The sequence below is a fragment of the Perissodus microlepis genome, chromosome 11, assembly GCF_051167445.1.
Source record: "Perissodus microlepis isolate ML-2025 ecotype Zambia chromosome 11, ASM5116744v1, whole genome shotgun sequence".
NCBI classification, from domain to species: domain Eukaryota; kingdom Metazoa; phylum Chordata; class Actinopteri; order Cichliformes; family Cichlidae; genus Perissodus; species Perissodus microlepis.
In genome coordinates this window covers 34,656,249-34,682,862 of record NC_140471.1, presented here as the reverse complement: position 1 = coordinate 34,682,862, position 26,614 = coordinate 34,656,249, and the positions used below count along the sequence as shown (strand labels likewise).

Here is a 26,614-nt window from a genome sequence, read left to right as displayed (position 1 = left end):
TTACAAAACGCATCTCAATGATGCGCTTCTCTGACTGGGACATCTCCAGGATGCAGTTCCTGGATGTCTGCTAAAACAGCCAGCGGTGCCTGTGGAGGATGGAAGAGCATTGGAAAACCTCATCTGTGTGGCTTTGTGGAGTTTAAGTGTTCTGCAATGCAAAAATTGCAAAAATGACAGAGTACGTGCATCTGTGGACCCAACGTCTGTATATACAACCTCAGTGTGTGCTAATGTGAAATGTGCATGCCGGTCCCTCCACGTTCATGTGCGATCTGTCGTGTGTGCTGTTCATGCAGCCGTTTGCTCAGAATTACAGGTTCAAATATAAATTAGACAGCAAACACATAAATATTCAATCTCTGAAGACTCAAATTGTTCTCAGGACACATGTGGAGAAACTCAGCAGTTATTTTTAAGAAACTTATAATTAATATTTACAACATCATCAGCAGGGGAATAAGCAAGGTGGTACTCATCTAACAGCTGAGCAAACAAATGCAGATTTGATTAAAATTAAAAGTTTTATATTCTGCACAGAAAAAACGAATTAGATCAAAAACTGAATTTTGTCAAGTTTTCTTCTTGTCTCTAGACAGTAAAACACTAATTTTTATTTTATTCCACACATTAATACCTACAGCCTAAAAAAGAAGGGGAAAAACATAAAATCGTAAAAAAAAAATGGCATTGTTTACGTTTCAGCTCTTTGGAGGAATTTCATTACACATGATTTAAAACTGGCACATGCTGAGGCACAGAGACAAAATGGGAGCTTTTCAATGGAGTTGGTGTGAGATGGGGGAGAGTAGGAGATGGTGGTGTGAAATGGAAATACAAAAAAGACTGAGACAACAAGAAAAAGAGAAAGAGGGGGAATAATGGAGACAAGAAATCTGAGGAGGAGAAGGAGGAGGAGGAATGTGTTGGCTCCGCTCCGAGCCTCGAGGATGACTCACAGCTATCTTTGTCCACCCCAGTAACAAGAAACGAACTCCGCCTCACGGAGTGAAAGAGAGAAAAAAGCCCGCCGTGTCCCTCCCTCCTCCCCTGTTTTGCTATGCCGTTGCCATGGCAACCAAGGCCTTGTCGTCAGGCCTGCTAGCGTGCACATTTCCAGCACGCTGTGGACACAGTGGAATAAAAAGGTGTAGAGTTTTCTGTGCAGATTTTCAACACACCTCGGGACTTTGAGTGTGGTGCATTGTTGCGTGCAGCCCTGAAGGAAAGTCTAACCTTCTATTCCTACAAGATATGAAGGAAAAATGACTGTGACCAGAGCCAGAAAAGAGGCTATGCAAAGACCTTTATGAGGCCTATAAATCTGGAACTTAAATTTAGACATTTTATAGAAGAAACACATTTAAATATGGAAAGAATTCGGTTTTTGTGGCGCAGTGCGCAAGATACAGCACAAGCAGTGTTTCTGTGTGTCGCTTGCAATTACTAACAGAAGGCAGAAAGCTCAGGGACCAGAAACTAAAGCCAAAGCAGAACCTGCAGTACCTCCAACAGCCACTTGAGACTGCTCTGGAGATTTTTTTAATTTTTTTATAAATTAACAAATTTTAACCCAGCTGGGGTTAGTCAGGCATTATTATGGTTGTGAGAGTTAGCTGTCTGCTAGGCTTCAAGTCTCACTTGTACTTCTGATGTCCTTTGAAGCACTGCTAAAACAACTTTTTGGCTTTTAATTTGGCTCCTTCGGCAGTCGGTGGGTGAGCGCCAGCTAACAAAGCTAACACTTTTTATTCTATCTTTTATTTACAGTTTGTAGTGTGTAGTAAATAAAAGCTAATGCAAATTACCCATGTGTGCAGAATGTGCTGTTTTAAGAGACAAAATATTTGAGACTGTACAACTTCATTGTCTAATCTCTCCATGAACTGAGCCGCCTTTGTTTTTCTTTCTTTGCAGTGATCTGGCAGCCTGGATCATTTTCCTGGCTGCGCACAATCAGATTAAAAGGTTGGGGGCCTCCTCATGCAACCCTTTCATCCATCCATACTGACAGTTCTGAATTTGTGGTTTCTGTAGTATTGGAAAAATTTAACAAAACAAAAAAAAATCCACAACATCCGTTTCCAGAAAGTCTGGCTTTCATCTGCTGGTAGCACTCTCTGTTTGTGTTCATGTTTAAATTAATGACACAAAATCAAGCTGTTACTAAACTCTAAAAACAAGATTCTTTTAATGTTATTTTTCTGTCATTTGTGCTGAAGAAAAATATATATCCATAAGCCGTCCAAATTCCTCTCAGGAAACCTGGCCAACATATTGCTTCTATGTAAAGTAGCTGCAGAGGCTTTAGACAGCAGCGTGCACACACCGACAGCTGGGAGCTGCTCACTACGACTGCAGTGTTTACAGGAGCAGCTCCCCTGCAGGAGTAGGGGCTTCAGCGCTTTGCACACGTGCACATCAGAGGCTGCAGGAGGAAACCCACTGAGGTTTTCCCTGTTTAAACCGCCAACTTATGCAAGTGTCCACCGAACTATATGGTATGCTGCTATATAAACACACAGACACACCCCCTTCTGCAAAGCTTGCTAAGGTCTGTGTGGGTGGGGTTTCCTGATGACTCACTGCTCAAACACAGAGGAGAAATTGGGGGGCAGGAGGAGGGGGATCTTCTACATTCCCTATAGGCCATCTAAAATGTTCCCTTTTCCTTTTATAGCCCAGTGTTTCCTTTTTCCAGCTTCACCATGTTTAGTTTAGCAATTCACAAAGCCACTTTATGTGGAGAGCACTGTGGGGAAAAGGTGACTAAGAGGAAGGCTGGTGAATAATGAGGCACCAGGAAAACATGCCCGAGTACAGCATGATCCTCTGCTAATGGCCTTTAAAATAAAAACACTTTTTATTATAGCGCCTGTATCCAAATGTGCTTTTGGTTATGACTTTCAGAAGTCAAATGTTAAAATAGCAACAAATAAAAATAAATAAATTGTTTTGTTCAAACAAAATTTAACTGTGCATAAATTATTCTCCAAAGGCGACTTACTCATCACAACAACCAGCTGAATCCTGGCCAAAGTCAAATCATTTGAAGTTTCCCGCATCACTGAGGAAACAGTTTCTCGGTTATACAGCACAAAACAACACGCAGGTAAAAATCTAAATAAAGCCCGATTTCTGCATTTAGCAGACATCAAAGAGTTGTCTTCATTTCTAGTCTTGTGCACAATAACTTAAAGTGTATAAACGGTAATTACAGTAAATCCACACACATTTAAGAAGCTGGAATCTATAATTACAAATAATCCATCAACCCATAAACAATTTCATTCTTCTGCCTTACATCTCTCACTGACTGTCATGATGGCGGCCTTCCTGGATGTGAAGCAGTGTGTGTGAAACCGCATCCTGTACTCATCCTTAAAATAAATCAATACCTTAAATATTTTGCTCATTTAAATGAACTACAGATCAGCAGAAATGCTGTGGTGGCTGTTACGCGTGTCCCTGAAATGCCCAGCCCAGCCCAGACATGACATGAACTGCTGAGGTAACCACAATGAGCTGAACCACAATCACATAACATCAGATATGGTAAAAATGGCAACAACGCTAACACAGCACCCATCATTTACTGCCACTCATCTGCCACTCTGTGGCTGGCTGTGAGCACTAAAACTATGTGCTGCTACACCTAAATGAAAAATGCACCAGTGCAACCAATGTAAAAAGTTAGGACTGGAGGCCTGATTTATTATACGCTTTTAAAACACGCACTAATTGTGGACATGTAAATGCAACTTTGAACTGGTTTGGCTGCATGTGTGCCGTGTGTGAGGAACCAGACGGTGTTCTGACACGTTCACACGTGTAGCAGAAGAGTTTCCCTGCAGGCTCTGAGATTATATCAGATACGACGGTTGTCGAAGAGAACCTCGAGTGTGGCCTGTGAAACAACAAAGAAAAACTCTGCAGCCTTCAGCCTGATGGTTCGAGTCAGCGCTGCAGCATTTTGTGAAACTTTCTATTGCTGCATTTTTCAGTGCAACAGGCTGGTACTTGACTGTTTCCTGTGTCTCTTCTGGGATGAAGAACACAATGACAGGGATTGTGTGTGTGCGTGTGGGATAAATCAGCAGAAACCGTCAACAATGCGGCCTTTGCCAGAGACCGCCCGTTCGCATCCACATGTGGCAGATGGAAACAGAGTTTTTAGTGTTTGCTTTTTCACAGCAAAGCAAATGGTGACCATGGCTAATCTGCTTCAGAGAGCCAAGAGACGTTCTCTCGTATCAAACTCGGTTTTGTTTGAGCTGTCACCAAAGCAAAATTTGCACGCGGAAATGAGTTCCACGCACTCTCTTTGTCTGATTCGTGCCTGCAGAAATTTGCATTCGTTAAAGCTCAAACACACCATCACTCAACAAATGAAGAAAGAGCGGAGTCCCGCCCGTCGACAGAGACTGTTAGAAAGTCTGTGTGTGAGACCGCAGACACCAAAGAGCACATGAAACGCCTCTTGTTCCCCTTTGCACGATTAGTACATGACTCATCAGTGGGTGAGTCAGACGCTGGTCGCTGCTCTTTGTGTCAGCTTTTACGCTAACTCTTCACTGGTGTTGAATCAGAACAACTCACATGATAAAGAGCAACGCTGGTACACGACTGCCTCTTCTGCCCCTTGCTTTCAGGGGTTTTGCAGGCATCATTAAACAAAAAGCTAAAGAGATCTTAAGATAAGATTACGAAGAAGCGTTCATGTTCTTTACTATTCAGCACTTCCTGTTAATCAGACCTGTTAGACGTGTGAATTCCAAGTAAAAAAAATTAATAAAATCACAGCAGTCCTCCTTGATTAGCTTGCAGGCATTCATTTAAGTTCTGACAACAGGTTAAAGTGCTTTGACTAAACAAGACTATCCTGCTGCTTCACAAGACTTCTTGCAACAAGTCGATCAAACACTTTATTGCATCCAGCCCGAACTGCGCGACAGTTATCATCCGGCTGTGTCCCATTTTAAGTAAAAAGAAAAGTCTCAGCCTCATATAGGCATCAAGTTGTAACAGCAGGCTGTTTCTAGTTGCTTTTCCAGCTGCACTGACTTACAACGAAAACTCCAGAAACCTGAGACGACAGCTATCGTTAGCTTTGAGCTAAGTCCACATGGGTTTTATTTAATGAGTCAGGGTTCTGTAGCTTGTGCTAGCGTTTAAGCGGGTAAAAAAGAAAGAATTTATTCTTGGAGTAAAACCAAGTTGAGGTTGTGGGACGAGTCTAGCGACTGGGTGCTCTCACGCAAAACAGTAAGAGGCTGGTACCGTCGGACAGGAAACGCAGGAGCGCTCGCTGTGAGTGTGCAACAGATCAAAGTGACAGAAAAGGAAGAAAAGGCGGGTTTGCTTCAGGAAGACTCAAGTAGTGCCAGGTGAGCTCTAAAAAACAACTCTGCTTCCAGTGATTGTGTAAACTCTGATGCTAGCAAGCCACACCCATGTGCCACAAGTTACAAAACACAAACCAAAACATGCAAACTATTTCCCAGTTTGCCAGAATCGTGTTTGTAAAAAAATTTAACGGCCACTTCTGTCACACGCAACAATGCAAAAGCAGTTCACACATATGGAACACAATTAATGATACTTTTAAATGAAACTGGTCAGCTTCTTGAACAATAAGAGCACTGCAAGCTAAGATAAACAAAATCAAGATGGCAAAGCTTGGCTTCCAGTCAGTCCTGAGTCCTAACAAACAAACGCAGCAGTTAATGCAGAACATATGAGCCTGATAGTTGAACGAGATCCCTCACAAACTCAGTGCCCTGCTTAGATTATACAGCACAACTGCTCCAATTTATGTCAGAGAAAATGAGATTTTACAGGTCTGGAAACTGAAGCATTGTTACATAACTAACCAGGTGGGAATGGAACGGTGTAGGATGAAGAGCGGCCACTCAGTCTACGTCCCAACGGGAAAGTCTTTGGGCAGAGAGAGAAAGCGAGCTAGAGACACAAAGACAGAGAGAGAGAGCGAGAGACTCTTTGGTGTCCCACCATCTTAAAGCGATTTAGCCTGTCCGTGTGCGAGTGACTCATCGAGGGTTTGGCTGCCTCCGCAGGCTCTGTGGAAACTCTCATTCTATAAACATCACTAAAACACACAGAGTACGACAGCCTGCCAAAATCTCAGTTTGGTACCCAGTTCTGGTCCACTGAAGTCCAAGGCCGAGTCTCTCATTACTCGCACACCAATAAAGCCAGCAGAGAGCTTTGTAGAGCACCGTTCAGCACATTTACAGGCCCACTGCATCTGTTTTCCATCACAAAGTATTCTGCGAGGGCCCGAGAGAACAAAACACCACCAGCACTCACAAGCTTCATCTGCAGAATATCTGCATCAAAAAAAATGCAAATTTGCAAGAAGTTTGTCACTTTTCTGATTTATGCGATTACACATTTATGGGATTTTCCTACTTCTCAAATGAAAAGTTATGAAGCTTCATATCTGGGATTTGGGAGACTAATGATTTCACTGCTAAAGCATAAAATATGGTTTTGTCAAAGTCGCTGGCACTGCGTAGCTGTCCCTTCACTTCAGCCCACAACACACTAGACTTGGCAGTACTGGGATGCTCATAAATACCCCGTCAGCATCACGTTTAAATGCAGGACAAAGGGTAATGCTGTAACAGGCCGTATTTGAAACCAAACCAAGATCTTTCCGCAAAGAAACCATTCAGTTTTTAGTGCCTCAACCAAATCAGAGTGAGTCAAAAAAACAAAACAAAACAGGAAGTGTGGCTGTCAACAACCACACCTACAAACTCTACTCTGGGCTCTTTAAGCCTCTAAAGGTGACTTATTATGCTCATTTCCAGCGACGTGTTTTCACTCTTCTGCCTTGCACCATTCACAGTTCAAACTAATCGTGTTTATCATTATACTTGGTGCAGGTCCTGAGCCAAGCCGTTTTAGCTCTCTTCGCCTTTTAAGGGCATGCTTCCTTTATACCAACCTTCATCTGATTGGCTGCCCCTCACAAATACAAGATCTGAAACGTAAGAGTGAAGCTAATGCGCTCTGTGTCTAATATGACCACATCAGAGATATCCTATCTCTGCTGAAACAGAGTGTTTAGATTATTTCTGGCTCAGCGTTACTCACACATACACTGAGCTCATTATTTGACACTTTGGCCAGTATGTCTATACACCAGTGTAACAGTCGGCATGACAGAAACACAAAGGATCCCAAGTTTTCTTTTTCCAATTTATGAAAAAAAACAAAAAACACTTTAGATTAATCAATAAGGAAAAGTGTAAATTATTGGCAGAGCTGATGTTTCTCCCGCTTTTTATGCGCAACTTTTCCCTGAGCGTGTAAATATGACAGAGCTGAATATAGACTTTAAACATTTACACCTAAATATAAAAAGCAAGTCAAACACACAGGTTTTTGATTAATCACACTAAAAAAATAAACACATAAATCTCTTAATCAAAAGCAAGTAAAATTAATCAAAAGCTACTCCTGCTGTTTGAAGTCAGCTTAAATGGAAATGCCCCTAAACGACTACATCTCTTTAGGACAGTTCAGGTGTAAATGAGTTATGACTCTCGGGCCGTGCAGATGATAAGGCATTTTTGGGGCGTCTTCAGAGCTGTGATACAGCGACACAAAGAGCTGCATGATCCAATTTACATCCCTGCTGGAAGACACCCAAAATCCTGGACTCCTCTCCGAGCTCTTATCTGCCCGGCATGACTCAGTGTGACAGACGATTGTCCCCTGTCACATAATACAAGCTGAGATCATCACGAGGGAACGCAGGGCTTCCCCCTCGAGGCAGCCAGAAGAACAGAGGAGGATGTGATCAAACGGCATGAGAAAAGATGTCGAGCAGTGAAATCTGCTGCGGGTGCTGGATGGTGGTCCGCTGCCCGCTTCTGGCCTCAATACAGCGGAAAACCTTTCGTATTTTTTTTTTTGAAAAAAAGGTTTCTGGAGAGATGGATTTGAGAATTAAATGCATTTAGATTCTTTTATATGACGAGTTAAAATGTCTGCGGTAACAAAAGGTCCACTGATGCAGTGATTACTGAAGCTCATGATGGAGATGGTTTGTAATGGCAGCTGGGATGGTGTAATGGTGATGCACTCAATTATGAATGAAGAGGTCAGACCTCGTGCTTCTCTCTTTGTGTCCAGACACATTCGAGAACTCCAAAATGGGTTTTTCCCGAAATTTAAATAGTGACATATGAGCATCAAACCCTTTTAAAAAAAATAAAAAAATCCTGCTCTAACCTAATAACAGCACATTAATGTCATTAATTAGTAACTAGTCTCCATAATCAGTCTTTAAGAGGTTGGGAGGGTAATTTTGGGTCTTATTATACGTTTTCAATTTTATCCTTTGTGTTTTGGTAAAAGCCCAGTTATAAATTACTGCAAACAGAAATGTTTAAAGCATTTGATGGTTTTTGTTTTGGGGGTTTTTTATATTACACTGTGCATTTTCAAACCTTGGATAGTTTTTTCCAACATTTTTCTTAGCTGAACATTTTAGAGATTGCAAGGAACATTGAGAAAATATATATGTAGAGAAAAATCAGCCGCAACAACCACATTTTTAATATTTAAATCATTTAAAGTAAAGATAATAAAGATAAAATACAGTAAAAATAAAAGAAATAAAAGAACTTTCTGTATTTTTGAAAGGAGTTGTCATTTTTCTTAATTTTATTTTGAGAATAAAGTCAAAAATGTTGAGAAAGGAAAACTGCTGTGGTCATCACATCACCGACTGGCTTCATTCTCTACTTGTTAATGAAAAATATGATTTAATGATTTTTTTTTATTTTTTTTTTTTATTAGGTTTGACTATAAAATCAAAATAAATTCAATTTATTCTCCACATTTGAATTTTCATTCTTAGAATCAAATAAAAAAAAAATACATCTTCCACCTCACGAGCCTCCTGGCAGGCTTCTGCTCATTCAGCAAACCAATAGTTTAATGATGGTGTTTCAAGCAGACAACTAAAGAAATTAGAGGCACTGAAAGGCTGAATGATCTGGAACAGATGCTCTTTTCCATTTTAGGAAGGAACTTTTCCAGCAAACATTTTATCTGAACAAAGCTGACAGGAGCAGCTTGAATGGATCCTCCTGTTACACATCACCCATTAATAGAGTGGATGTATAACACGTTACCTTAGCGACAGGTTTAGAATTTACCCCGAGATAAATATAGAAACTTTACTCACACGAACTCAAGCTGTGACTAATATTAGACGGCTTCCTATGACGTCCGATACTTGAGCGGGCTCCCCCTTTCACTTCTCGTTTTCTCCTCACAGGAGAGAGTTTGTTCAGATATTGAAAAGCTTCTGTTTATCACACTGTTGTTGCTCAGGGTGCTGGCATGTACTGTGCAGCTATGTGACATGTTGCACAGGGGAAAACAACAGCAGTAAATACAGCTTTGAATCTAAATGGAGCGTAACAAGGAAATTTAGTTTATCAGAAAATAAACAAACGCCTAAAACTGACCATAAACATAACAAATGTCTGAAACATGCGCAAGTCATAGTTCATAATACAGTAGGCAAATTGTAAAAGAAAGTATTCACAGTTGAGGAAATGGGATGTGTGATGTGATAAGTGCATTTCCTGCAGTGCAGTCCGATAGCCGTTCATGTCATAGTTGCGCTCAACATTGCACATCAGTCCATGAATGCAGTGTTAGTGCATCTGCTGCATCTTTGTATTGTAGCTTCAGTCTGCAGCTGCTCCTAGACGTGCTCAGCCACGTCTGCTACAGTATATTTAATTGATTTTTGTACTGTTTCAACAGACTGCAGAAGAAAGAAGAAGTCTGAGCGCTTCATCAGTGTCTGCCACACCTTCACACACATCGTTCAGACAGGTGGGGCAAACTCATCCATGGAAAATCCCTGCTTTGTGTCTGATCCTGAAAAAGGACTTAGCTATTTACTTTCAAATGCTGAACTGGTGTCTGAGCAGCTCAAAGTTGAGTGTTTTAAAACATCTGTTAAAAATGGCTGCTGGTTATGCTGGCATAATGCTACAGCTTCAATCACAACAATCAAGCCTGTGCATGCAGAGTGCATTTATTTATTATTTTTTCTAGTTTAATTTCTTTCAACCACACTTGGATTTACTTTTCATTTCCATTTCACTCCACACTAAAACCAAAGGACACGCCCAGAGATCCTGTGTTAATGCTATTATGTTGGGACAATATTAGGTGGTATTTCTTTAATGTCGTAGCCGATGGGTGAATATAAACCTTACATCATTACAGTTGACAGTATTTAACGTTGTTTCCATATAAACACTGAAAAACGCTTTTGTTGGCTGTAATAACTTCTGCTCTTACAGCAATACAGGAGAAGAGCCTTCGTACTGTGGTGAGTAATCATTAGTAAAAATGAACTTTATATGAGGTTTCATTCACTTAAGTTTAAATCCACAGTACAAAATTCACTCTTTGTGTTTTCCTGCAGCAGACCAAAGACCTGACGCTTATCGATATCAACTTAACTCAGAGCCTTCTGTTGTTCAGCGTTAAAACACAATTCCAGTTTCCACTTGAATGGCATTCTGAAGCAATCTTTTAATGGATAATTGAAGTAAGAAGTTCAAGGGGACAATCGTGGATATCTAACCTCAGGATTGATGACTGTATTTTGTTGCCCCTGTGAAACACTTTGTAGTGTGGATTTTGAGAGGTCGTCTATAAATAAAGAGCTTATTATATAAATGCTTAGATTAGTGTAGTTTGCATAGCAGCACAAAGCTAAAATAAAATGTAATATGATGACCAATAATTCATTTATCAGCCTGGTTAAGGGTTAAAAATGACCCTGCAATGACACCCTCATACAAACAGCTAGACTTTAGACTCTACATGAGACAACACAGGCGCAGTGCTCCAAGTATTCAATGAAAAAGACCTTGACAGTAACGTGTCTCCTCTTTAGTGTAGCTTTGCCTGGTTTTCAAACCTGAGCCATTTCAAGTGGCTCCAGGCTTTAAGTTTAGACCTGTTTTAAATTTTCCCTCACAATTTTAAATTGAAAATTAAAAAAATTAAATCTCATTATATGAGAGAGGTTGTCGTTCTGACCCCTTGGTGCTTCGCTTCAGGGGATGAAAGCATGTGTCCCCTGCGGTTGTTCTGCATACAAAGGCATGTGTGTGTCTGCCTTTGGGCTGAACAGGCGTGTCCTGTCAGCCGAACTGCACTGAGGGCCCCACCTGTTGCTGTGTCATGTTTGGGAGCAACAAGCAAGGACACCAGCGAAAAGTCAACACATTGTGAGACTTAACAGCCGCACGTTCATTCTGCTGCTGCCGCCTGATGCTCAGCCCAGCAGCGTCACAGCAGCCCGTCGGTGTGTATTAATAAAGCCGACTTCCCGTCACAGAGAGTCCACTCAGCCCATTCCAGAGGCCATGAAAAAAGGGTCTGAGTCACAACCCCGTCACACAGCCGAGCCAAGGCTCCCACAGCACCATGGAAACCAAACAGCAAACACGCCACTTAAAGTCTAGCAGATAAAGGCAGCTCAAGCCGGATTGAGTGATTCCAGCACACATGCATCAAAAGAATCTGCCTCCTTAGGAAAATAAAACTGCTGTGGGAGCCGTGGTTACTCCTGCAGGCAAGAAGCACCGTGATAAGGCAAAGACTGCTGAATGCAATATGTATTAAGCTGATGAGCTTAGGACCACTCAAAGAACGGCAAGCCACACTAAAGACGCAGAGTTATGGATCTTATATTACCGCTGCTATGGAGGTTAGCCGATTGATTTGTGTGCTTATTTTTCCCTTTGGCAGGATTTTTAAAAAACTTAAGGGACTTGTGTGAAACGTTTTAACAGGACCCAGCCGAGACCAGACCTGCTCCCAAACTTTGGGAGTTTATATGGAACTGGATTCAGAAAAACTTGCATTTATAGACATATTTCTACAAACATACATCAAATAAAAATAAGGGAAAAAAAGGGAGACACACATCAGAAAATCATTGATGTAGATATTCTACTAGACTCAAGGACACCAGTCACGCATGGTGTGGAGGAAACTTTCAGCCTTGTTCTTGTTTCTCTTTGTAGTGAGCCGGCAGCTCAGGCCACACCCACAGAGATGTGTATACAGTCACACTGCTTCATAGTTCAGATCAGTGTTGGTCAAGTTACTTGAAAAAGTAATCTGTAACTAATTACTGATTACTTCCCCCAAAAAGTAATCCCGTTACTTTACTGATTACTTATTTTCAAAAGTAATTAGTTACTTAGTTACTTTTTAAAAACATGATTTACAACCTGAATAGGTGATAAAGCGATAGATCTTTCAGCCCAATTCTACTTTTTCTGCATAATCCATCATACAAAATGTAATCAAGTTTAGGTTTTTTTGCTGTAAAAAGAAGTTTTCTTCCCATGAAGTGAACAACGGACGCTAATGTTTTTGTCACTTTTTACGGAATCAAACTCAAAGTAAGGTCAGTACTTCCACGCTTTAAACGCTGCACGCTCATACTCTCTCCGCACTCGATATATGATCCATTGTTGATCTGCACACAGCTGTTGTCACGAACGTGGCACTCGCTTACGTCACTGTCATGAGACACTCTCACAAAAAAAACCCCACGGCTTTAGTAACGCAGTAACGCAGCGTGCTTACAAGAAAGTAACAGTAATCCAATTACCTTTTTTGCAATAGTAATCCCTTACTTTACTCGTTACTTGAAAAAAGTAATCGGATTACAGTAACGCGTTACTGCCCATCTCTGGTTCAGATGCAATAAAACGTCAAGTCTTTGAAAAGGAAGCAATTAGCAACTAATCAGATCAAAGGAGTCATTAAATTTGTGGTCATACCACACACACACACACACACACACACACACACACACACACACACGTGTGAAAAATGATTTAAAAAAATACATTTTTAAAGGTTTGAGGAACAATCAGGAAACAAAGTGCTGACTGTAAAGAATTAGAGTGCAGCGAGTTGATATTTTGCATTTTCTCTTTCTCTAACCTCACATGAACTTTGCTGCCAACACATTCCTGGGAAGCACTGCTGGCTGAGTCTGATCTGCAGAAATTCGCCTGGGATCACAACTAAGGACCGACAGACTCCCCCAACATCTGAAGACGCGCAGACATTCAGTAAGGCATCGAGTCGGAAATTTTGTGGACTCGGGGCGACTTACAGGGGGAAAAAAATCTGCTCACAATCCTAATAGCTCCTCAGCTAGCTGAAGCTGTTAGAGCTGCTTGATAATGTGGCCTCGGCTCCAACGTTCCTCCAATAACACCAGCCTGCATGCCAAGCTACACACAGGGTTTCCTCTAAATGTTGTTTTCAAATAATGAATGCAGCGTCAACCACCTACTGTAATGGAACTGTTTCCATTCCACTTCCTAACTTAGATGTAGTGACGAATGCTGTAGCCTAGCTTGATTAGTATCTGGGAACAAGCAGCTATGGATACCGTTTGCCCAATGCATCATTGTAAATATGACAAAATGCTAAATAATATACCAATATGTACAGAAAACTCTTCATTTTAGTACAGAGTTGTGTAAGTTTTGAAATAATGACTCCCTCTCATGTGCCTCACAGTGGTTTGGTTCATTGTCCACCATTCCTTAACTCCTGTGCTTTGAAAGTTTCAAATAAAGGATGAATGACAGACATGCATGTTCTTCACTTCCACCACGCAACAGAATTTAAAAAAACAAAACAAAAAACAGTAGAATTAGACTGCATTTTGTTAGCTCAGCTACTTTTTTGTTCAATTTCATGCTTCAGTACGAAACTCAATTCACAAATGCCAAAACTCTAAAGTCTTTATGCAACTGTGCAAAGTAATCTCGCCGTGTGTAAAGCTGTGAGTCGACATTCTGTCACGGGGACAGTGATTCCAGCTCAGCAGAGCAGGCTGTGTTCAGCCTGTTTGCCTGGAGATGTGTCCTTTCCTTCAACGGGGACTGAAGCAACATGACTGCACTTGAAAACTGACAAACTCAGGAATGACATTTACAACCCTGATGTTGGATCTGGCTGCACATTTCACACACATTCCACAGACGACAGGGTGTTGCACCTCCTCAGCTGTTCATGCAACACAGGGTGTGAATTCAAAGTATTGCAGCACAAAAGATAAAATCACAGCAGCTGCATCCACACGTTCACATCACATTCACTGTAGTTTAACCAGCTGCTACGAGACACACCGACAGGGTTTGAAGACATATTTTAAAAGAAGACAAACCTGCACTGGCTGACGCTCAGCAGTAACAACGCCAGGAAATCCTTAACGCTTCCCCATATAACAATCTGATTCATCATTTTTTACAGTGCCACAAAGTAAAAATTACTGACCTATAATCTGAAAAGCATCATTCTTATGCAGCAGGAGGAATACGAGAACATATCAAAGTTACTGTGGAATCACTTGGCAGAAAGTCAGGGAATTCCCCCACACAGATCCTACACAACGGCAGATAAACGTTACATCATCAGTGTGCTGCTGCTTGAAAGATTTATGGATCATTCCCAGTGGTTCCCCTGACCCTGAAGCAAAACTGCATGAGTGTTTGTTTTCATCTGTCCTCTGAAGAGAAATGACACATGCACAAAGTCATCAGTGTGTGCTTCTGATATGTTAACTTATTTACACGTGAAATCAGGTACAGTGTAGTTTACATCCACAATGTGATGTCAGTACAATAGAAACTGTCTGATAGATGGGTGCAGTTATCCCGACCAGCTGGTTTTTGAACATTTGTTTTGAAGGTTGCATTTTAGCATTTATTTTTTGTCCTTCTTGGATCTGACTAACAAGGACTCTGCATGCTCAGATGTTAGTAACAAAGTAGGCATTTATTCCCACAACAAGCGTGATGCTGTATCAAATAGGACTTAAAATCAGCGACTGGGAACATAAACAACAGGGAAAAAAGTGAGGGCATGTTCTCATAGACTTCTATACAACTGGACCAATTCTTGAAACCAGGGCAGTCGCCCCCTCCTGGCTATTAGGAAGAAAGTCCACGCCCATTTGCTCTTCTTACCTGGCTTTGAGCTCTTTGTGCTCCTCCTTGATCTTGCTGAGCTCCAGCTGCAGGCGTGCTCGCTCCTTGGCCACCTGGTCGAGAGTCTTGCGGGCATCCGCCAGCTCCGTCTCATAGGCCGTCTTGATGCCCGACAGATCGCGGGTGACCGAGGACTCAGACTCGCTGATGCGCAACCGCAGCCCGGCGTTCTCCGACTCCAAGGAGCGCACCTTGTCGATGTACACGGCCAGCCGGTCGTTGAGGTTGCACAGCTCCTCCTTCTCCTGCAGCCTGGTGATGCGGGCCGGAGAGACGGCGCTGCGGCTGGTGCGTTTTTGGCTCGGGGTTTCCATGGTAATAATGGCTCAGCAAGAGACGCAGATGGGGTGAGTCACTGGCTGTGGGAGAGGAAGAAGACTTAATGAGAAGAGTATCGAGGTTGCCTTCCACAGAAACACACTGCACTGATTTAATGGCTGAATCACAAGTTACACTTTAACTGAGGTGAAAGCGAAGAAAGGCTCCAGTCTTGCACCACAGTGATTCTTATCTGTCCGCCTCCAGTCCTCCGTCTGCTCACAGATTTGTTTTATTAATTAGTTTAGATTTTTTGGGAAGCATATGCTAAAAAAGATAATGCTGAACTTATCACAGCTACCTTTTCACTTGTTTCCTGCTCCCTTTTACATTCATGTCGATATTTCCAAAACAAACTAACCCACTGTGATAACCTCAGCCTCACCGTCCGCTCTGCTTCAGCTACGTTAAACTACTGTAGGTGTTGTTAAACCACTTTACGCAGCTCGCTCAACACATTTCCCACAAAGATCAACCCACATACCTTTTGCAAGGCTGTAAACACTCATAATTACAGTGAAAATATGCAGTTGTAACCAGGGACACTAAAAGCATTACCATGCTGCTCTGCCATCCACAGAGACTCTGGTAAAAAATGCTTTTATTTGTTTAGAGATCAGAATGTGCAGTGGTGATCATTTTGCCCACAGCCACTAGCAACAGCGCTCAATATAATTCCAAAGTGTTGACTCATAATCTAAACGATTGCTGCAGGATGCCCTGATATGGACAAGTATCCATCCTAATATGAGGAGTGTTACATCGAAACCTTAAAAGCTTCAGAGCTTACAGTTCATTGGAAAAGTATACAAAATGAATTAAAATAAAAATGCATGGAAGCAAGCCACACACACACACACACACACACACACACATAAATAAATAAATACATACATATATAAGAGAATTTTACAAACGAAACATGCAAAGGGAGAAGCTCTACAAATCAAATTATGAGGCTTTGACGAAACTTCTCAACGAGACTTATCAGCACTGTTATCAGTAACTGTGGCCAAACAGGTGAGACTGAAAACTATTCTACTTGTCAGCAGTTGCTCCACTCACAGCCTAACAAGCCTGTCCCACCAAATGGCGGGAATGGGCTCTCCAGATTGGAGTGGGTGGACACACCAAACTCTTCCATCCAGCCCCTCTCGCCCATTACCAAAAGTGCACACGAGAACATGCACGTGGGTGGGATGCATGCACACGCCCACAGGAGCACACACTTACGAGTACTCTCTCTGGACTGACTTTGAATAAATGAAGCATCATTTCAGCTTCCAAAAGCAGCTCCTGAGCATTAACAGGTGCTGTCTGATGTTCAGCTCTTCAGCCACTGAAACCAGCTACAACTTTGACAAAGTTATGCCTCAGAAAAGGAAAACGACTGAACGAGTTTAACCAGCTCAAAATGACAAGTATACTAGAAGCACAGACAGCAGCACTGTCAGTGAGACATAAAGAAAAAGCCTCACAGGAGACAAACATGAGGAAACTCTCTGAAGCTTACCTTAGCTGTGTGGGAGCCTTCTGACTGCAGCCTGCTGAAGGGTGTAAAAGTGCGAGCACAGGATCTTTCTGGAAGTTTATCTGCTGGTTTCAGTGCCTCAGATGATCGCAGTCCCGTATCTGTTGAAGAACGCTGTCTGCTGGTGGGTGTGTGCTCCTTTGGCTCGTGCCCTGGACTGCTTTCGTAGCCGAAGCTCACTGCACATGTACCTACCGCTGAAGAGGGAGACGGGGCGGGAGCACAAGAGAGAAGAGGGTGGGGTAGCGAGGAGGAGTCAGGCTAGGACAGACTGTGTGTGTGTGTGCATGCAGAAAGCAGCTGCTGAGCTTTATCGCGCTCTGCACTGGCCCTATCTTTTCCTTTCTCTTTTCCCTCAGACTGAGCCCTCGCAGACACACTGACCTCAGCAGTTGGTGCAAGTGGTCTGTCAATAAAACGCTGCGACACTGATGATACCGAGCAGCTCCCAGGTGGGTGAAAGTGTGTGAATGTGCGGATTACACCCTGCTCCTCCCTGCTGATTTGAAGAACACATTCTTTCAAGCTGAAAGGTGAAAGGCCAAAGACATGAATGAAGAATTCCAGTTCCATCAAGAAATCCTGCTGCAGAACGACGCAGAGGTGACCTTGAGCCCTTGTAACGCACCATAAACAAAGGCAATGAAACAAATCCAGAGTACATGCATATGATTCATCACCTTTGTCCACAGTTCTCGTTTTACCCATGGCAGAAAAATAGCCTTTCAGCAAGGTTATCCAAAGGATTAAAGGAGGAAAACGTCCAGGGAATTCTCATATTATAACCCCAGATGATAAGAGAATAATTCCCAAAAGGCATCTTGACAAGCTAAAAGTCTGACACTCAATCCGGAGCTCATCTGGACTTATATTTGTTTCGGCGGGGTGGAGTTAATGGTACCACAGGTCCAATCAAGCTCTGATATTTTCTGTGTGTCTCTGTGGGTGCACACATCTTCTCACCGTGGAAATAAACGTTTGTCCATTCATGTGTGCGTCTGTGTATGCGCATGTGGTTAGACGGGGGCAAGACAGCACCTCTGTTTTTGGGCATGGGGCAGGTCCAGTAGCTAAGGGAGTATCCCGGCTACAGCGCGGCCTTCCAGTGGAAAGCAGCCGTCAGAGTCTGAGTCACACCACCCTGCTACAAACAGCTCACATTTTTAGCCCTTCTTTCCTTTAACCCTTTTTCTTTCTCTTTCTCTTCTTCTTCATCATCATCATGTCCACATTTCAAGTTTTTCAGCTCTCATGTTTCCATGGAAGTCACACAAAGATAGGAATGCATGGCTGGCAGCCCAGATAGCTTTTCAGTAAGACTCTTTTCTCAAGGGCACAAACAATAATAGCATTTCTCATTTAAAATGCCATCACATGGAAACATGATGACAGCAAAGCACCCCGAAGCAGAAAAAGGTCCTAACTGGCACTTTTTTTTCACCATACCAGAACAAATCTGGAGATGGGTGACTGATAAGCACTTACAATTTCAAAATCTTACAAAATTCTCAGCTTGTTGATACTTGAAAACAAACCTAATGTTTTCTAAGTGAAAGTTCACATGTAGCAATTTCATCAACTTCTTTTCAGCGTCTATGAGCAAGTCAAAAATAATTGTGTAATGTGCTCCTTTGCACATGTGCAGGTACCAGCACTGGATCAGATTTAACCCCGTGTGTGTGTGTGTGTGTGTGTGTGTGTGTGTGTGTGTGTGTGTGTGTGTGTGTGTGTGTGTGTGTGTGAACAAGCCTCAAAAGTCATTAATGGTACAGCGGACATTGTTAAATATCTTATTTATGGGGCTATGAGTTAATTTATTAAGTAAATGTGGTGTCAGGACCTTTAGGAGAATTTTTAATGTATGAAGAAAAAATTTCATGACTCACTTAGCAGTTAATTGTACTCACAGACCACCCTGAAGTCTGAGCTCCATCTCTGGTAATTTTAGCTTTTTATCTATTTCAGTTATGACACAGTAATTAAGTGCCTCCATCTTACATATACAGTCTATGTAATACAAACAGATGACACTATTCTTTTATAAATGTGGTTTGGACAAACCATCATGTTTACGCCCAGTAAAGCACACCCAAAGCATTTAAGCCTTCATCCCCTCAGCCGCTGACTGGTGCACAGTTTGATTCCCAGATGCATTCATCAAGTCCAAAAACAGGAGCTAGCATGACAGACCGGGATGCAACTCAACAGCCAAAACAAGTACAGAACAATATGTTATCAGTCAGCTTTTCCCCCCCAGACTTTACTCACTCGCGCTCTCCTTTTCTACCCTCACCGCATTCCATGCGGGCACACACACACACACACACACACACACACACACACACACACACACACACACACACAAAGAAACCCACAAGGCGTGCCATCCCATTGTGCAATCCTGACATTATATTTCCCCATCCTGAGCTACTGACTTACTGCTCTACTAGGAGAAAAGAGCAGCAATGAAGAAGAATTTGAACCAGAGAAAATCTGGCATGGGAACGAAAGGAAAGCTACTACACCGTTTTCATTCCTGTTCCTCCAACTGAGGAACGCATAAAACATGCACAGCAGTACACACTAATGCTTCCTGATTTTTTAATCGCACTACCTGCGCAGCACGTCTTGGATTGCGCACATTTAAGATAATGAAAAATAACCACACATATTTTATATCGTTTGTTTTTTTAGCCAAAAATCCCTCACCCAGAAAATATCCTTGAATGTACGCTTCATTTTCATAACCTGGTTACATAATTTTGAAGCTGAAACTTTGCATTTTCAGGGACATGTTTGCTACATTTTACAGCATTTTGATTGAAATACTTGAAAATTGTACAAAGCACCTGTGCTTGTAAAATTCTAGCATTTATTAGCATGTTAAGGCTAATTGGCAACTATATGCACCCACACAGTCTAGGATGCACCTCAGTAACTGAGCTTGCTGACTCGGCTGATGACGCTACATTTGTTTTAAAATGTGGTCAAACCACATTTGGACACATTAAAAAGAAAACTAAGACAAATTCTCACTCAGTGCTTTAAGGACTCCACAAACCAGCATGTGACATCATCGTGTCCATCTTTTACATACAGTCTGACGTCATCTCTGCTGCTTAAGAGATCATTGTTCATCTTCCTATTTTTGCCTGAATCATTAACAGAAGACTGGTGCCTAATGTTTCTATCCAGTGTAGACGAGCCTGGAAATAGAATAATATTTATCTAAATTCATTTTTTCAAATCTTTTAAGGCAAAGCTGAACGTTAGTTTGACATTTTGTTTACAACTACATTGCAACATCAGCATTATGTCAAACAGTTGTTGCTTTATGAGCCTCTGTTTTGCTTAGCGTGCAAATTATCTGAAAGCCTTCAGTCTTATGTAAATTCGCCTCGTGATTTTTCACAGTGTGCTGGAGATGTGAAAAAAAAAATATTGCCGAGGCGGGAAACACGATGCGCCATCTCTGATGAGGGAGTATTCTAAACAGATAGAAACCACCAGGAAGATCAAAAGCTTGACTCATTATTTCAATCAGCAACATGAGGAAGTAAAACTCCACCGGGGAAACTCGGGAAACTGTAGATGACACACAAGTCGCTTGGAGGCTGAATAATCCTCAACTACTGCAGACTTAACAACCTGATGTCTACAATGGACATTTCTGTCACCGTGGGAACAACAACAACAGAAAATCTTGCTATGGAGTCACATGTGTTTCCACAAACAGCTTTACAACAGTGTCTCCTGTTACCAGCAGAATTAGTCCCATACTTCACTGTTCTTACAGTACAGATGTATCATTTAATTAATTTTATATGTTCGACACTTTTAACAACGTAGAACACATAAATCGTTCTTTTAGTACAAGCTGATGTAAACGTAATCAGACGTACTTAAATAATCACATGCCTGCATGTACAGTAAACTACGAGGGCCATAATCCCCTCCATCCTCCTGCCATGAAAGATCCCATTGTAACATGGTTTCAATGAAAAAAGGCGCACCTCCATGATCCAGCAGAAAAAGCATCTGTATGTTCACTGAAAACAGATTCAAATTCAGTCAGACAAATGAAAGAGCTGTTTTCAATATACACTGCCTTCTTGTCGCTCTGTATATTCATCATGACATGTGCCCAGAAGTGTTTCCACAACAGTGTTTTCAGCATTTTATCCTGAATTTGTTCTGTTACCAGTGTTTCTCCTACAATGAGTCCAGCCTGCTCCACTCTGTGTGTAGAAAGAAGGACTCTTTAAAATACAGCCGGGCTTGTTGGACTGCCTCTCAACTCAAGGTTTCACCATCTCATTTAGCTTCCAAACCCTTATCCCAACCTCAAATATAACCCTAAAATGAAGCGTTAAGCCTCAAACAGGTGTTTGAATGGATGTGGAAAACCGAGAGCTGGACAAAAAGTTGTCAGTTTTACAATATGTAATCTCTCTCACGGTCTAAGACTTAAACTGGCTCTCACAAAGATGACAGAACAAGTTTCTATTTAATTTCACGGAGGAATGATTCTCAAGAAAGCTGCAACACACTCCCTGTGCTGCACAGCCACAAAAACAAGTCCGCGCACACACACACACTCTCTCTCTCACAAACACAGTATATCTTTTTAGCTGTCTGCTTTTCAAAATAGTCTCTTTGCGACTGCCTGTGTGAGTCATTCAGGAAAAATCTGTAAATTATAGCTGTAACAAAATGTCCTGGGTTAAACTCTCTCCAGACAGACTGTGCAATGAGCTGCTTCTAAAATAGAGTTGATATTTGTCTCTGACAAGCCGTCTTTTTAAAAATCAGGAATCGGCCCAGATCTTCAGCATCAGCCGAAACACAATATCACACATCATGAAGACCCTGCAGAGCCTCATCCTGGACCAGTTCGCCTGCCGACCCTGAGTTGGAGTTGACTGGGGTCTTCATCCCCCCTTCCTCTTCAGCCTCTACATTGCAGACTTTAGCTACATCTTCAGCAGTCTCCTGAACTCTGCAGCAGTGTTATGTATCAGAAAGGGTGACAAGGAGCACGAGGCTGTGGTGGGTAACTGTAATACATAGTACAACCAGAACAGTCTTCAGCTGTTTGTGGACATTAAGAGAATTACAGCTCTATTGGCACCGTTTCCATGTGCAGACACCAGAGGCTTACAAGTACTCTGTGTTCATCCTGATGCAGAGAATGGCACAGGAACTCATTCCTGCCAGGAGCCATCAAACGTTACAACTACCCACTATGACATCTGGACTGTTTAGACTCGCCATATCTTGTGTTTATTGTCCGTAGTATCATTAAACTTTGGAATATTTATTTTAACTTACTGTACCTTGAATGTGGCCCTTTTTAAACGTATTTTTATATATGTTGCTTACATTTTTCTAGCTTCATATTTTATATCATATTGATACTTTAATTCAGCGGTCCCCAACCTTTTTTGCACCACGGACCGGTTTATGCCCGACAATATTTTCACGGACCGGCCTTTAAGGTGTCGCGGATAAATACAACAAAATAAAACTAGTACCGGTACCGAAAAAAAAGATTTATTCATAACGCACGTGAAAAGACCCAGGAAAACCGAGTTAACGATAAAAACGATAACAAAATAACGCTGAAAACCGATAAAACCCTGAAAACCGTACATTTCACACCTGAGCCTCAACTCTCGCGGCCCGGTACCAAACGACTCACGGACCGGTACCGGTCCGAGGCCCGGGGGTTGGGGACCGCTGCTTTAATTTATCCCTCCACCTCACCCACACACCGTGATTAATAAAGTATTCTGATTCTGACTGATTTCACAGCGTGGATTTCTTTGGGATTTCCCCGGTTCACGTCGAGAAACAAATAACAAAACTGAACAATCAATATTGACTTCGGTTACCGGTAAACCTGTGTGGTTTCTGTTTTCTGAGCATCATTATGAGTGCAGAGTTTCCGGAAATCCCGGGTGACCAACAGGTTCAGTAATGCTCAAACCAGGACAGCTGACACAAACCTCACATTTATTCCTATTTTCTGGAGTATGATGTCATCATTGGGCGAAGCGCCTGCTGGGTGTCGCGCACCGCTCTGCTGCCGCGTGATTGGCTGATTCTAATGTGGTTTCTAACAAAGCGCTCACTCGGTGTACATGCATGCTTTCGTCACGAGTTATGAGGACGCTCTCACTCTGTGCCTCTCTGGCGCCCCCTGCTACCACTTAGTACATATGACATAAATAGAACCCCACAGCCTTCCACTGAAGTCATTCACAAGCACAGCACATCCACGCCATCCACTGGCTGACACACTGAATGGAAACTGTCAGTGTGGGTCACGGAGTTCATGAACTGATTCAACTCTCTGCCTGCTCCCTGTTAGAAACTATAAGAAGCAGAATAAATGCATTTCATCTCCCAGCTGAAACACATTCAGCTCTCCGTCCTACCTTCGTCTTCTTCTGCCTTTTCTTCTGCAGCGCTTTAAAACGCGTCTCCTGTCTCTGCGCTCACGGGTGACCTTTCCAAATGTCGCCAGTCCCAGTTAATCGCGATATCATCCGCAGGGACGCGTTTCCTTTGAACAAATCGGAGAGCCGCGGAGCTCCGAGTCGAGTCGACCCGGGCCAGCAGCCACCTGCAGATCCACACACTTGATTAGGCTGCCAATCTCCGCTAATTACAATGCAGCCTGCAGGCGCCACCTGGCGACCATGATTAACGCTTCGGTAGTGACAGTATTTTTAGCTGGTGGGGGCTTCAGTCGAGCAAGGAATGTTTGGAGAAAATAAACCAAATGTGTGTAAGGGGTGACTAACACTGGGGGTACGGAACAGGGGTGTGTCCAGAGGGCCGGCATGAGGGGTGGCACAGCCCCCTCATGGTGCCCCCCACTAAGGTAACTAGAGCAGAGTAGTGCTGAGAGCATGGCTACTCTGTTTCTGTATATTATGCTGCTATCCTCTTCTAATCCAATATATTTTGGATGAATTCCTTGCACTGTGTACTCCCTGCCACGTATTTTAATGATTTTAAACTATGATTCTGCTAATACATGATGCTGGGTTATTGTAGACAAAGCTACCAAGTGTTGTATGTAATTAAAACAGACAAGCTGCAACAACAAAGTGATATACATGGTTTTATTTTAAGTACTTTAAGTACATTTTGAAATGATGTGTATGCTAGTATTTAAATGAGGACATGACTTTTACTCGAGTCACGTTTCTTGTTCCTGGAATAGCCCATGCAAACATCGCTCACAGAGCACGGATGGCTTTTTTCTCCTCCTCCTGCTGAACAGCTGATGATAGCACCACTGAGTTCAGGTTTTAAAGATTAATGAGAGTCTGCAGGATGTTGTGCTTTATGTTTGTGTTTAAGTGCTGCCTTAATTTCTGAATTCATCTCCAACAGTGACACAAGCAAAATAGAAAGTGCTTGTACTGTAGTTATGCTGTGATATAAGAGTGATGTAAACTCAATTTACTGCAAGAGGCCAGATGGTTGGAGTGCCAGTGAAAAAACAAGTTAACCCAGTGGTTTTCAAATAAACGTACACTTTAAAGTAATCACTTTGCTGCTGTGTATCTGAACATGTTACTTTTTTGTGTCGTTCACATTTTTACTGTCAGGCATCATATTAGGCCTGTTTAGACCCAAAAAGCCAAGATTACGTTGCTGTAAGTTTAAAGTAAAATATTAGATGGCAAAACAAATCTTTAATACCTCAAAATCTTTTTTTTTTTCAAAACTTGTGCTGCTCTGAAATGGCCCCGGTTCTTTTTCCACACAGGATCCCACTGAAGCTTGTTTTGGACTGAAGCTGATGCTGATGCTCAGGTAAAATTATTTCACATCACACTTCATACACCTGTTACTACAGCAGTTAGCAATACACTTTTAATGAATTAAATAACTGGTTTTCATTTCACTTGGGACCCCCGGAGAGCCCTCAGGGACCCCCCCAGCTCCATGGACCCCACTTTGCTAGTGATTGATACACTGACCTGTGCCGGGCTTTCCATGAATTGATAATTTAATTAAAGTGGCATCCAGGGAGCATCATACAAGCCTTCCTCAAGGCGACTATAGCAGCACAACTGCCATTATCAAGCTGTACAGATGGCCCAGTTGAATGATGCAGTCAGTTTAATTCCCTGCGATCCCAAACTCGTTCTAAATACAAACAAAAAAACACAAATTAAAAACAACTCGAGTGTGCTGCCGAAAGATATTCTACAGAGCTCTTGGTGGGTTTGCTTATCATTATGTAACGGCTGAGCATGAATTTTACATGACCTATGTTACCGAGCTGTAAATGGTTTGTTTACATCTGTAACGTTCATAAATGATGGAATAGGTCTCTGGGTCACTCGAACGCATCGTGACACTGTGATGTAGACTCCTCCGGTCTTAATGCTGTACCCTATGGGTGGCATATTAGTTATATTAATACAAATAAATTATTTATATATAATATAGTTGAATCCAGAAAGCACTGAAAATCTTTTTTTATTAATAAAATATTCAACAGTTTCCAGTTTAAAAGTACTTGTTAGGTTAAATGGAAGTATAATGGAAGAGTTACGGCACTTTTATTAATAAGATTAACAAGAATTAAGGGGGGGGCAAAAGGTGGGGGGCATCCTGGGCAGGTCATCAGTCCATCGCAGACAAAACACACACCTGCGCATCCACGTTAGACTCATCAGCAAACCTGAAAAGCACGTCTTTGGATGGAGGAAGGAAACTCCTGCAGCAACAAGGCGAACATGCAAACTGTACACAGAAAGGCCCCACCCAACCGGGAGGTTCACACGAGGACAGACGAGATGACAGCGTTAACCACACCATAATCAGACTGCTCCATAATTAAATACGTCCAAAATAAGATCATTAAAAAACTGCTCAACAGGAGATCATAAAAAAACTGCCACATATCAAACATCTATAAATGTCTTCTGATAGAAGAAAGTGTTCAAGTTTTTCTTTGATTAATGACAAAGGCTTGATCACCTCTGTTAACTATCAAAGATCCGTAAGAAAAACCAGCAGTTAAGAAGATGGAAGCCAGTGAGTTACTTTGTATGGTTCTTTATTTTCTTGTACTGTGCCACTCATGCAGTCACTCGTCTCATCCTGTGTTGCAGCTTCCTTCATGCTTCCTCTAAGCTCATTTTCTTCTGATTGGCTGCCACTCTCAAAAAAATAAAGCAAACATCAGGTGATTTGGGCTTCTGTGCTCACCGCCTGAGCTACCTGCCTGACGGGGGTATTCACTCTCTGAGACCTGAAATGAAAGAATGGAGAAAATATCTGAAAGTGAGTGTGTAGAGCAGTCTGAGCTTTGGGCTCACAGGGATGATTTATCCTCACATTTAACTATTCGTCATATCTATTACTGTAGATATGAAACATGGCTTACATACCTTGCAATATGAAGGCAACCATTGTCATGATTTTGGTGTTATATAAATAAAACTGAATATGAGCATCCTCCTTATATCAGTATCTATGCGACAGAAAATAAGGAAATGCATAATAGATCCCCTTTACAATTCATAGACTTTTCATTTTACCCTTGAATAAATGTTAAAGTGCATTCAAGCTTCAACTTGAGGGCCATCCGATGTGAGACATTTTATTTGTATCAAGCCATCATCATTTTTAA

The 26,614-nt window shown here is 42.0% G+C and overlaps 1 protein-coding gene across 3 annotated transcripts in view; it reads right to left on the bottom strand.

The window, feature by feature from the left end:
• LOC146378360 (lamin-A-like) overlaps nucleotides 1-23,566 on the bottom strand; it is a 39,916-nt gene extending 16,350 nt beyond the window's left edge. The window contains exons 1-3 of one of the 3 annotated variants that reach the window (XM_084944389.1): nucleotides 23,391-23,565; nucleotides 16,933-17,147; nucleotides 15,081-15,460 (exon numbers count right to left, since the gene is read on the bottom strand). In XM_084944389.1, coding sequence (XP_084800515.1) covers nucleotides 15,081-15,415 — 335 coding nt within the window. In that variant the 5' untranslated portion in view covers nucleotides 15,416-15,460; nucleotides 16,933-17,147; nucleotides 23,391-23,565. Of the gene's footprint in view, nucleotides 1-15,080; nucleotides 15,461-16,932; nucleotides 17,778-23,390 lie in introns of those variants that run through there. The other 2 variants (XM_084944391.1, XM_084944388.1) reach the window with 2 other exon arrangements.
• Between the last annotated feature and the right edge of the window lie 3,048 nt (nucleotides 23,567-26,614).